This window comes from Bos mutus, chromosome 8 (assembly GCF_027580195.1).
Source record: "Bos mutus isolate GX-2022 chromosome 8, NWIPB_WYAK_1.1, whole genome shotgun sequence".
In the NCBI taxonomy this organism is placed as follows: Eukaryota; Metazoa; Chordata; class Mammalia; order Artiodactyla; family Bovidae; genus Bos; species Bos mutus.
This window is the reverse complement of record NC_091624.1, coordinates 85,255,839-85,269,565: the sequence shown is the minus strand read 5'-3', so window position 1 is coordinate 85,269,565 and position 13,727 is coordinate 85,255,839. Positions and strand designations below refer to the sequence as shown.

Sequence of the window (13,727 nt, the reverse complement as noted above, 5' to 3'; positions counted from 1 at the left end):
CAAGTTTACTGTAGCTTGCAATATGATTCTTTAAGTTCCATCAGCCTTATGATAGCCTAACTCTAAACAACAGTACATCATTTGGGAAATATCCTCAAAGATCTTAGAATAAAATCAACTGTAAAAACTGAAAAATACATTTAATATCACTAATTACTACATTTTCCTTTGAGGACACATCCCAAAGTTCCCCATGGACTGTCACTGAATTAGGTCCACTTATTAGGTCATTCAATAAAATATTTACAGAATACCTTCTTATATATTTAGCAATTAAACTAGCTAAACTAGAGGCTCTAACTTCTGTGTACAAACAAGTCGTAATGGCTAAAACACTAGAAAACAGCAAAGATGTATTAATTTACTTTCTTTAATGATGTTTATAATTCTACTTTTGAGTTGGTAAGAACAGAAACAATTCTTGATCGAATCATCTAGTTTGCTCAAAGGCTTCTTGACAGTATACGGCAATAAGAGCATGAACACTATTAATAAAACAGTGGCTCAATCTTCAGAGTATGATAGAAAGGTTTTTTAAGTTAAAAAAAAAAAGTTTTATAAAATACCAAGGAAACCATGATTTATAATTTCAGCAGAATGTATAAACTTCATGAATATTAGAGCATTGAAAAATAAAAGATATAAACTGTACTCAAAGGACATACTGATGTTATTAAATGGCATAGAAAAGTCCTAAAAGAATAAAATTGCCAAATGTATGAAAGTCAGTAAATCACAGATTCATGGTAATTTAAGGACAGTAAGAATTTTGAAAAAGCAAGAGAGTTCCAGAAAAACATCTATTTCTGCTTTATTGACTATGCTAAAGCCTTTGACTGCGTGGATCACAATAAACTGTGGAAAATTCTGAAAGAGATGGGAATACCTGACCTGCCTCTTGAGAAACCTATATGCAGGTCAGGCAACAGTTAGAACTGGACATGGAACAACAGACTGGTTCCAAATAGGATAAGGAGTATGTCAAGGCTGTATATTGTCACCCTGCTTATTTAACTTATATGCAGAGTACATCATGAGAAACGCTGGACTGCAAGAAACACAAGCTGGAATCAGGATTGCTGGGAGAAATATCAATAACCTCAGATATGCAGATGACACCATCCTTATGGCAGAAAGTGAAGAGGAACTAAAAAGCCTCTTGATGAAAGTGAAAGTGGAGAGTGAAAAAGTTGGCTTAAAGCTCAACATTCAGAAAACGAAGATCATGGCATCTGGTCCCATCATTTCATGGCAAATAGATGGGGAAACAGTGGAAACAGTGTCAGACTTTATTTTGGGGGGCTCCAAAATCACTGCAGATGGTGACTGCAGCCATGAAACTAAAAGATGCTTACTCCTTGGAAGAAAAGTTATGACCAACCTAGATAGCATATTCAAAAGCAGAGACATTACTTTGCCAACAAAGGTCCGTCTAGTCAAGGCTATGGTTTTTCCAGTAGTCATGCATGGATGTGAGAGTTGGACTGGGAAGAAAGCTGAGCGCCGAAGAATTGATGCTTTTGAACTGTGGTGTTGGAGAAGACTCTTGAGAGTCCCTTGGACTGCAAGGAGATCCAACCAGTCCATTCTAAAGGAGATCAACCCTGGGTGTTCTTTGGAAGGAATGATGCTAAAGCTGAAACTCCAGTACTTTAGCCACTTCATGCGAAGAGTTGACTCATTGGAAAAGACCCTGATGCTGGGAGGGATTGGGCTCAGGAGGAGAAGGGGAAGACAGAGAATGAGATGGCTGGATGGCATCACCCACTCGATGGACGTGAGTCTGAGTGAATTCCAGGAGATGGTGATGGACAGGGAGGCCTGGCGTGCTGCGATTCATGGGGTCGCAAAGAGTCGGACACGACTGAGTGACTGAACTAACTAACTAAGAATTTCATAAAGCTCTGATGCTTTGTTTTCCAAATTATATTTTATAATTCACTATACCCATGAAGTCAGGATTTGAAAACGGATAGTATTTTTATAATAATGGCTTACATCTCTATTACTATTGTCTCTACAATTACAACATCGGTTGCCCCTCTTGAAAACAGATACAACTAGCCACAAGAGAGAGCTTAGTAAGACCCTGTGTTAATAGTTATATAATATTCAGTATTAAAATAATATGCAGAAATAGCATATCAATGTATCAGAGTTTATATACATATGTAACACAGGCTCATGAAACTTCTTTGACCTTCCCTTCCTCCCTTCAATCCACCACGGTGATCAACTTGGGACCCTAAAGCTACCTACCATGCCATGGAGCATGTCTTTTCTCTTTAGCGTTTCCAAGAGTAACTTCCATGCAACAACAGTCCTTGAGGAAATATTAATTGGTATAAAGTAAATCTGGGAAACAATATATCTCTACCTTCCTATAGATTCACAATGCATATTGATATGTTAAAGGATCACAAAAACAGATATTAATCCACTGCTTATATAATTAAGCAAAGAACATTTTGTCTGTCATGTTCCCATTAGCTTCTTGCAGAACAGGATTCAAAAGAATACCAGCATGGAAAGGGTATTCAAATATTCAGTGTGTATTAGCGGGGAACGTTCTTCACAAGGAGCTCCATGATCCCAAAGTATTTTAAAAACCGCAAGACACTGTTATGGGTTGAAATAAATCTCTACAAGAAGTTATGTTGGAGTGCTAACCCCTACTACCTCAAAAGGTGACTGTGATTTTTGATTTTGTTTGGAGATAGAATCTTTATAGAGGTAAGCAAGTTAAAATGAGAAAGTGAAAGTGTTAGTTGCTCAGTTGTGTCCGACTCTTTGAGACTCCAGGGACTATAGCCTGCCCGGCTCCTATGAACATGGGATTTCCCAGGCAAGAATACTGGAGTGGGTTGCCATTTCCTTCTCCAGGGAATCTTCCTGACTCAAGGATCGAATCCAGGTCTCCTGCATTGCAGAGGAACTCTTTACAGTCTGAACCACCAGTGAAGCTCCAAAATGAGATAGGGTGGATCCTAATCCAATACGACTGGACTTCTTCATAAAAAGGAGAAATTTAGACAGAGAGAGAGACATTAATAGAGGGAAGGTGATGTGAAGACATAAGGAGAAGGCCATCTATCAGGAAAAGGAATGGAATAGATTCTTCCCACACAGACTTCAGTAGGAACTAATAACCCTGTTGACAGCTTGATTTTGGACTTTTCTAGTATCCAGAACTTTGATACAATACATTTCTGTTCTTTTAAGCTAGCCAGTTTATATTAATAGTAGCTTGTCACAGCAGCCCTAAGGAAACAAACACAAACACATCATCAATTCCTATCTTATACTCACATGTACATGAGTAATAATGATAGTAATATTGCCTAATACTGGAGAAACAGAAACAGGTCTTCTGTCTTCACTAAACATGAGTTATACTCACTAAAGTCAGGTTGTAAATAAAAAAGTGCCCTGTTCCCAACTACTTGTCTTAGAGTTGCTTTACTATACATGTTTTATTTACCCAAGATCTTCCCTGGTGGCTCAGGTGGTAAAGAATCCGCCTGCAATGTGGGAGACCCAGGTTCGACCCCTGGGTTAGGAAGATCCCCTGGAGAAGGAAACGGCAACTCACTACAGTATTCTTGCCTGGAGAATTCCATGGACAGAGGAGCCTGGTGGACATTTTGCTAAATGCCCTTAGAGTGCCTTTTTCATTTAACTATTTTGTTCTATTAAAATGAGAAATTCTTTCCTCTAAATGACAAAATACAAGAAACAAAATTTGTTCACATTTTTTTTGCTTATTTTGCAAATTTGAGGAAGAAAACAAATACAAAGAAACAAAATTTGTTCACATTTTTTTGCTTATTTTGCAAATTTGAGGAAGAAAACAAACATTTGAAATTCAAGATTATCAATTAACTTGAAAGAAGATGCAGAAAAATATAAATGAAAAAGAAATTATATGAAAAATAATTTTACTCTAAAAATAAACTTGAGGCCTCATCCCAAAGAGCTGTTGTTAGAAAAAGAGAACGAGGAGATAAATTAGTATGTTTCTGAGACTCTGTGAAACAAGAAATTCAAGAAGTGGAAGAAAATAGATATAAAAATGTCTGAAACTGCTCTACTCATTCCTGGCAAAAACAAAAAGACTCAGACTTTTTGGGGCAAAGTGGAGGTCCTCTACTATTAAATGGGATATGTGATGGTTATATTTTTATGTTATCTTGATCGCCCAGGTATTTAGTTAATGACTATTTCTGGGTGTATCTGTGAGGGTGTTTTTGTATGAAATTAACTTTTGAATCAACAGACTAAATACAGCAGATTGCCCTCCCCAAACTGATGGGCTTCATCCAACCAACCGAAGGCTTGGACAGAATAAAAGAATGAGGAAGAAAGGATTTGTTCTTTTTGTTTGACTGTCTTTCACCTGGGATACTGGTCTGCTTTCAGACTCAGAATGGGACTGGAACTTACATCATCAGCTCTCCTGGTTCTCAGGCCTCTGGACTCAGACTGGAACTATACTATTATCTCTCCTGGATTTCCAGCTTAACATCTACAGATCTTGGATCTCTGACTCCATAATCAAGTGATCATATAAGCCAATTCTTGTTAGACTAAATCAGTCAATCCTTCTATCTATCTATCTATATATATATATACACACACATACACACATATATGTACTTCAGAATAATGGTATCTCATTTAGGGAAGACTAAAGGATTATATTTTATTGTTTCTATTTTTTTAGAGAATCAGATTAACAGAGGATAGAAGAAGGTTTCATATGTGAATTTTAAGAATTATGCAAAAGAAGGATGATGGCATCTTAAACATGCCCATAATATCCTGTGAATACCTACACATTTAGACTAATACACTAGATTCTAACTACTCACTCAGCATCATTATTTTTTGCCTGTTATAAAAGTGACTGCACAATGCTTAGCTAATTGCATAAGCCAATACATTACAAATGAGTAAATGAATGAGCAAATAACTGCAGGGGTATAAAGTTCAAGTAGGCTAAATGCTAGCAAGTTGATGTCATCTGATCACTTTGTTAGGGGAACCACAATGACTGAAACTGCCCACCCTCGAATCACAGTAACTATCTCCCTGAGTTATTTTATGACAGGAGGTCCCGGTGAGGAACGTGGAACTAACAAGCCACCACTAACCAGAGGAGTTCAGGAAAGGTCAAAAGGAAATAACACATGTCCGACCACCTCCCAGAATCCTTCTTGCTGGTACCATCTTGGCTGAGCAATGTGTACACCACCAGGAAGGACTCTGAGTCAGAATGATCAGCCAAAGACAACCAGGAAGCTAATCCCATCGCCATAAAACCAAAGACTTTGAGCCACTTGGCAGAACAGTTCTTCTGGGTTCCCTTACCCTATTGCTCTCCACCCAGGCACCTCTGCCCAGTAAAGTCTCTTTGTCAAGCTCATGTGACTCCTCAGACTATTCATTGCTTACTCTAAGATAAGAGCCCACTCTCAGGCCCTGGAAGGGGTCCCCTTCCTGCAACAATTTTATGTTGGAGAGTAACAATAGATGGTAGTTTTCCTTTGTTTTTGAACTAATAGTTTAACTCCAAATAAATATAAAACAATTCTTTGAGAAAAGCAGAAAAAAACTGTTAGTTGTGACTTGTGATTAACTATTTCTCTAAATTATATTTTGCTGTATTGCACAAATAATGTAAGTGAAAACATTTTCCTAGGAATCATTTATATGACAAAGAATCTAAGCTTTAAATATATGAATTCTCACCATGTATACATTGGCCTTTCCATAGAAATTTTTAAAAGTATTTGAGATTCATTTAAATGGCTAAATCTCAGTGTTGGTTTTCCAGTAGTTGTGAATGAAGAATGACAACTTTAGCCATATTAAATTCACAGAAAAATTAAAGCCCTCAATATAGTCACATAGAAGCAGTTCCCTACACACAACCACCTTCTTCTGAGAAAAATAATTCACAAATAATGAGTTGGAAAGTACAAACTCTTAAAGATAGAACAATAAAGATTTACAATTTTTAAAGACTGGTAGAACATGAACTCGAACGTCTTATATTTTGAGACAAATACAGTTGAAATGGAAAAAATAACATATTTATTTATCACTTTGACTATGTAATTTTTCTATAAAGGACAATTTTAAGTAGTCTGGGCTAGGTCACCATAGTTGCTAACTCACATTTCTTACAGGGAATTCTCTTTCCATTTGCTATAGTTCTATTTTTTTTTTTTTTTTGTCTCTGAGAAACTATAAGAAACTTATTCCCTATATTGAGTCAAAATATCCCCTGTAATTTTAAAATAGTGAATATATATTTAGTTTTCAGCTAGTAAAATTTTTTATTACTTTATGATCCTCAGAAATATTAAGAGCTAGACGCACTGATGATACATTTTTATACATGTAATTAAATTCAGGAAAATTAAATGATAACCAGTCATTTGTGAAAAGAATGTTTACTTTGGGATATTCTTACCTATGCAAGGTTATTACTAAAGAAATCATTTAATGTTCACCTTTAGTTGTAGTGCCTTCTCTAAGTTTTCAATCCTTCTTTCAGCTTTTCTCAGCTTCTTAAGTTCCTCTGAGTCTGCGAAAGAGCTCTTTGGGGACAAAGACCTTGAACGTTTCACAGGTGGTTCCTCGAGAATAAAACAAGGACATGGTTGAGCTAGTTGGAACACTGGATTATGAAAGACATGCAAAATTAAAGAACAAGTAATTTTGAATACTAATAATGAATTATAAAAAAAAAAAATCCTGCATGGAATACCAGAGAAATAACAAGCGGAATTACCACAGTGCTACCGCTAAAGGTTTCTCTGTGACTCGTTAATGAGAATATTCATTTACATTTACATTGTTTCTTTCAGAATAATGATGTCCCATTAGGGAAGACTAAAGGGTTATGGACTCAGAAATGCAAGAAGCCTCATTACAAAGGAGGGGATGGAGGCTGGTCTAATTGCTCTTCGAGGGTCCAAGGTTACACTTGATAGGACAACCTGAAACAAGAGGGAAAGGGTTTCTTTCCCTTTGAAATAGTTTAACACACTGTGAAGTCAAAGGAACAATATGCTTGAGGAATATAAATACAACAGACAGTAGATCTTACACCATAATGACCATATGGTCATTAACTATAATGTGGCTAACTAGAGACGAGAATGTGTGTTTATATTATGTACAGCTTCATATACCAATCTGGAGAAGGAATATGTGAAAGCAACTATTAAGCTGGGCAACATATTGCTCATACTTACTGCATGTCCTTACGAAAAAGAAAGAAAATTCTCTGTTAAAAATATCGCTCTAATTTTCCTGATTTTTTTTAAAAAGCAATGAAACATCAAAGGAGTACACTTTTAAAGTTCAGCCATACAGCACAAAATCAAATTAGATTCTATACTGTATCTCAATTTTAGGATTTTTTTTTCATTTAAATTAAGCTCAATGCGTGAAACTATTCAAAAATTGCAAGAAACGTATATGCAGTTATGTTTAAATATATACATACAAAGATAATATATATAATAAAGCTCATTCTTCTGAAAATTACTAATAATTTAGAGGTAGTAAATAAGAATGCCGCATAAACATGAGTCTCATTTTAAATACTTCTTTTACTAAGACAGTTTGTCTTATTCATAGGAAAATTCAAAAGAATGAGAAACAATTATCTTGAAAACATGATTTTCTACTTTAAAAAATATTTTCTACTGATGAAATAAAAAGTGTGAGAAATATACCTCTAAAACTCCTTACTTTTAGGAAAAGCTTATTTCAATTCATATAGAAAGAACATATTTACAATCTGACAGTCTTGACTTTTTATATTAGTCAATGTTCATAGAATCTTTTGCAGCATAACAAGAACATGCAATAAATACTATGAAAAGGAAAAGCTGAGACATTAATAAATAAGAATCACGGTACAAAAAATTTACTTATTCTCCACTGTTATACCTTTAACTCTGAAAATATGTAACTGCCCATATTAATATTACATTTTAATTTATAATTTATATTTCCCATGGGTAGTATTTTAAATATCACATTCAAATGAAATAGAAACATTAAGATATATTTTTCTTCTGATGAAAATTAGAAAATTGAGTTAAGGGCTAATACCACATTAAAATTTCTACTTAGATTAATTTATCTATAGATTAGATAGATGAGGCATATTTAGCAAAACTTTTTAATGTAAGAATGCTAATTTACTGCAAAAGAGGCATATCACTACTAATAAATTTAATTAAATTAGGAAGATATTACTCAATCTTCAAAAAGGGAAAACTTGCCAGTCCCAATCATGATTTTATAAAACATGTGATACATGGTATTTTTTAAAAGCTTTCAGAAATATAAACAGAGAAGTAAATGTTGCTATTCATTTTTTAACTTCATCTCTTGCCTTGCTAGCCTCATCCTGACAATTTCACAAAGTGACGACTGTCCCTACCTTACGTTTCCCTTCAGTACTTGTCAAGATGCTCTTCTCTGAGGAACCCTTGTTGGTAGACCTGTTCTCTGACAGTTTTTCATTTGCTATTTTCAGTTTCTCCTGTAAATACTCAATTTCAGACTTCTGTGAGACCATTAAGGTTTCTAAGCTTGATAAAGATGGCTGTTGAGAAACCTGTTTTAAAAAATGTTTGTATCTTACATTATTTACACATCCATGCAAATATTTATATGTTTTTATATTATATAAATCATAAGTATTCCAAGAAAGAATATTTCATTTCAAAAATAAACTATAAACCTGCATTAGCTAAGCTTCTATCATCCTTATAGAATGGCATTTTTCAATAAAATAACCAAGAGTCTGTATACAAATTTTTTAAATATGTCTGTCATGCAGATTTTTAGAAGAAAAAATTTAAAGCATGGATGCATTATATATACAACTTATCTATAAAATTATTTCAAATTAATGATTATACATATAAGTATTTCCTCAGTAAATACTCAATGCAATACCACTGAATATAAGCCTCAGAAAAGTGAACCAGCAGCACAATAGGCCTAACTAGCTTTTAATGCATTACAATTTATTAATAACAACTCAACTGAGATTTTTTAAAGTCAACAGAGTTTATATTATTCTCCTTTGAAACTCATTCCCATGTCAGATAAACTGTTAATGGTAAGCACCACATTTTAGCAACAGAAATCACAGGAAAATTAAGTTTGTAGGAAACCTGTTCATGAAAACTAACATTCCACAAAATTGTACCACCATCTTAACCAAATATATTTGAGACCATTAAAATGCATGCACACACATTATTTCAAATTAACCATTCGCTCACACACACACACAAAACAACACTAGATCACAGTGAAACAAAGTATTTGTTGATTTCCAGGAAAGAAAAGTCAGTACTTACGATTTTAATATTATCAATATAGATCTAATGGCCCTGAAAAAGGTTTCATTTAAAATATGGATAGCCCCATCCTTCCTAAATGATATTTCTAAGGATTATAAGAAAAATATGTATGCTTAACTTTTCCAAACTAACAATGAGAAATATTATTTTTTTCTAAGTTTGATTACTTTTTTCTTTTTTGGGGGGGATAGGCATATTTTTCCTAATTCTAACCTATATTTTTTTATAAAAAAAGGATCATCTAGTATACTATTATAATCTATTATATATATATATTTATAGATATATAAAGTATCGATATATATATAGTATACTAGATATAGTATGGGAGAAGGCAATGGCACCCCACTCCAGTACTCTTGCTGGAAAATCCCATGGACAGAGGAGCCTGGTAGGCTGCAGTCCATGGGGTCTCGAAGAGTCGGACATGACTGAGCGACTTCACTTTCACTTTTCACTTTCATGCATTGGAGGAGGAAATGACAACCCACTCCAGTGCTCTTGCCTGGAGAATCCCAGGGACGGCGGGGCTTGGTGGGCTCCCGTCTATGGGGTCGCAGAGAGTCGCACATGACTGAAGCGACTTAGCAGCAGCAGCAGCAGATATAGTATAGCATACTATATTATTATATTACACTATGCTATATTATAACATACTACTGTACTTTCCTCATACATAAGTGACATAAGTCACCTGATATGTTTCCCAATCTTTATTCTGTCACAACACTATATATTTTTCTCAGAATGTTGTTTATGTTTTATGTTTACCACACTTATAACATTAATTTATACTCTATTAGCTTGCATTGAACATCAAATTAAAATAGCTTAAGCATTTTTTTCCCAAATTCTAAAAGACTTTTGACTTATTATTTCTCTTCCTTTAAACCATTGTACATCTTTTATTTATTCTTTCCTCTTTGCTTATAAATATTTCCTTTGATTGGCCTGCCAATCTGAACAATTTACAAAGGTTACCTAAACCGCAGAACAGGAGTTCTGGCTTTATTAAAATTATAAAGAATATATTAACATTCCATTATTTACCCAAAGACATTTAAAATAACTTTTTCAAACAAAAATTTAGAAAAAAAAAACAAGAAAAACAGTACTTTAGTTATTGTTATATCCAATAAGCAATCCTGTGTTCTTTAACAAATGAGTTTTCTAAGTCATTAGTGGGTTATAATACAATAGATAAGAACATAAAAAAACATGAATGTTTGGTCAAGAAGCTGCAATCAGAAATAATTACAGTATTTATCAAGATATTGGAAAAGTGCAACAGTGGACATTGCTGCTACTGCTAAGTCACTTCAGTCGTGTCCGACTCTGTGCGACCCCATAGACGGCAGCCCACCAGGCTCCCCCGTCCCTGGGATTCTCCAGGCAAGAACACTGGAGTGGGTTGCCATTTTCTTCTCCAATGCATGAAAGTGAAAAGTGAAAGTGAAGTCGCTCAGTCGTGTCTGACTCTTCACGACCCCATGGACTGCAGCCTACTAGGCTCCTCCATCCATGGGATTTTCCAGGCAAGAGTACTGGAGTGGGGTGCCATTGCCTTCTCCAGTGGACATTCTGCTATAATAATAAAAGATTTCTTATTTAGGCAGCATTCCTTTAAAGTTCCTCAGAAAACAGTAACAGAACTTCAAAATTAAAAAATACTATTCAAGCAGTACTTAACTCAAGCTCACATACGAGTCATAATGTAAATAAAAAAGTAAAATGAGTTTGTTTTTAATTACAGCTTTAGAATTCCTTCAATGGGGACACTTTGTATTCATGTTGAACATATAGATATATACTTTACTTTGACAAGGAAACTTATGCATGTTCCCAGGTTTTCACAAGTGTAGTCTTTTCTCTCTCCCTTGTCCTTTATCCCTTTTGCTAGGGATACATGCACAAGCAGTATTTCAACTGGCTATCATAATATGACCACTTTTAAAATAATAAGTAAAATGAAATACCAAGTCACAGTCACTTTCATTTCTGAAGGAATAAGGAGGGTATTTGTGGTAGTATTATTTAGCAAAAGCCAGTTGTTTTCATAGAGAAATGTGGTGCACTAATGCCAGATTTACTGATTTTTCAAAAGAATGGAAGAATTCAAATTTCTAAGAGAAATCTAATTTTAAAATTTGGCCAGACTCAGTTTATGACTGTTGTAGCTTGAAAGCATGGTGGTGGGACTATAAACAGGTACACGTTTCCTGTGGAAATTCTAAACATGAATCAAAGGACACAAAATTGTACCAAGCTTTTAACTTTGTTCTAATCATGCTGAATGAAGGTTGATAAAGATATATGATAAATGCTGAGTGAGGAAAAGTACATGTTATAGAGGAATACAGAATACTGTACAGAAATAGATTTCACCAAATCCTGAAATTTATAGCATTATTTCTGAATGGAGGTGAATTTTCATCATACATATATGAATTTCCTTAATTTTTAACATTGAACATGGAACGTTTCACTAAATAGTTTTAAAAAAGGTTTTTTTTTATGCAAATAAAAGGAATAAAAAAATTCAGTGTAAAAATTTCAGTACAGATAGGGGAAATATAAATGAAAGTCTCTCCATAACATGATCTCTCAGAATTCACTAATGATAAATTTGGAATACACTTCCCATACTTTAAAGAGAAAAGGAAAACTGTTTTAATATACACTTTAAATTGCTTTTTTATTACTAATTTTATTTTTTAGAACTGCTTTATATTTACAGAAAAACTGAGCAGATAATAAAGAATATTCCACTCCCATCCACCTAGTTTCTCCTATTATTAACAACTAAAATGAATATATTTATTAAAATTAATGAACCAATTTTCATATGTTATTTTGACTGAAGTCATTAGTTTTTTCAAATTTCCATAGTTTTCACCTAATGTCCTCTTCTGTTCAAGGATACCACATACATTTCACCTGTCACGTCAGCAACTCTTGGCTGGGATAGATTCTCAGACTTTTATTTTTGCTGACATTGACAGTTTCACAGAGTACTATTCAAGTTTATTGTAGGATGGCCCTATATTGGAGTTTGTCTATGTTTTTATCATGATTAGACTGGGGTTATGAATTTGGGGATGGAATATCACACAGGCATCATACCTTATCAAGGGTACACACTTTCAACATGATTTGACTAATGATATAACCTGATTACACTACCAAATTAGTATTTGTCAAGTTATTCCACTGTAAAGTTACTCTCTTGTCCTCCATAGAATACTCATGTAACCTGCTTTTTAAATCCAATAATTACATACAATTATTATAGGTATAATATATATGAGGATATGTAGATATATTATACCTATAATTATATATATATATATACATAGATATCCTCATATATCGTGACTTGTTCTTACCCTTTTTAAGTGCTGTTTTAGAGATTTAGCAAGATCAAGACAATCAATCATCTGTCTGTGGAAGTTCATTGTATCTATTTCCCTTAATAGAATCTTGAATCTTTGAAAATTTAACTTTTCTTGCTAAGAATTATTAGTATTTTATACACTTTTTTCTCTAACATAAAAAATCCTTGTGCACCTTTTACAGTCTTGGAAGATAATGGTATGGTGCTAGACCATAGATAATCTGATAAGAGATGATCAGTGGAGTATGCATGCAAATGCCTCCAAATGGAACTAATCTCTTTAACCATTATTAATACATAACTTCTCTTTCACATTGATTCACAGAGGCAATTTTGATCAAAAACTCCTAGAAAAATTTTGAATAGAAAAGGGAGGTGAAGCCTTGTGCCAATTACTATTAAAATATTATATAAATTAAATACCTAGTCAATACGCTTTAAATTCAAGCAACATTGTATGGCATTATTAAAATGGAAGTTGAGTGAATACTGCCCAATAAATAGAAATTTTTTTTTTACATTTCACACAGATATGAAAAATTATGTTAATTTGCTTTGTCCTATTTTTATTTAATGTACTAATTTGCCTTACTACTTTATTAAAATAATAATAACTAGCATTTAATGAAAAGCATTGAGTGCCTAGCTTTAGGAAAGCATTTCCCAAACATTGTCTCACTTATTTACATAATTTATGAATTCCAAACCTATCAACATATAGTATAGTCTATTGCAAAACAAAAATATTTGAAAAGGACATGATACTTCAGCAAAAAGAAATAATAATAATTCACTGGAAATTAAGTATAAACACATGTGTGTAATATGTGTATATATAAAATATATAATACCTATGAATATATATATCAGAATATATATGTGTATCAGAGAAACTGACAACTTGAATGACAGTTCTCTGAAAGGCAACTCAA

General features: G+C 33.7%; 1 protein-coding gene across 5 annotated transcripts in view; it reads right to left on the bottom strand.

Moving 5' to 3' along the window:
• Positions 1-13,727, bottom strand: part of CNTLN (centlein) — a 357,018-nt gene that overhangs the window by 145,610 nt on the left and 197,681 nt on the right. For 4 of the 5 annotated variants that reach the window (XM_070375940.1, XM_070375942.1, XM_070375941.1 and 1 more), the window contains 2 exons: positions 8,468-8,644; positions 6,519-6,644 (listed from right to left, as the gene is read on the bottom strand). In XM_070375940.1, coding sequence (XP_070232041.1) covers positions 6,519-6,644; positions 8,468-8,644 — 303 coding nt within the window. The remainder of the gene's footprint in view (positions 1-6,518; positions 6,645-8,467; positions 8,645-13,727) is intronic. The other variant, XM_070375943.1, reaches the window with a different exon arrangement.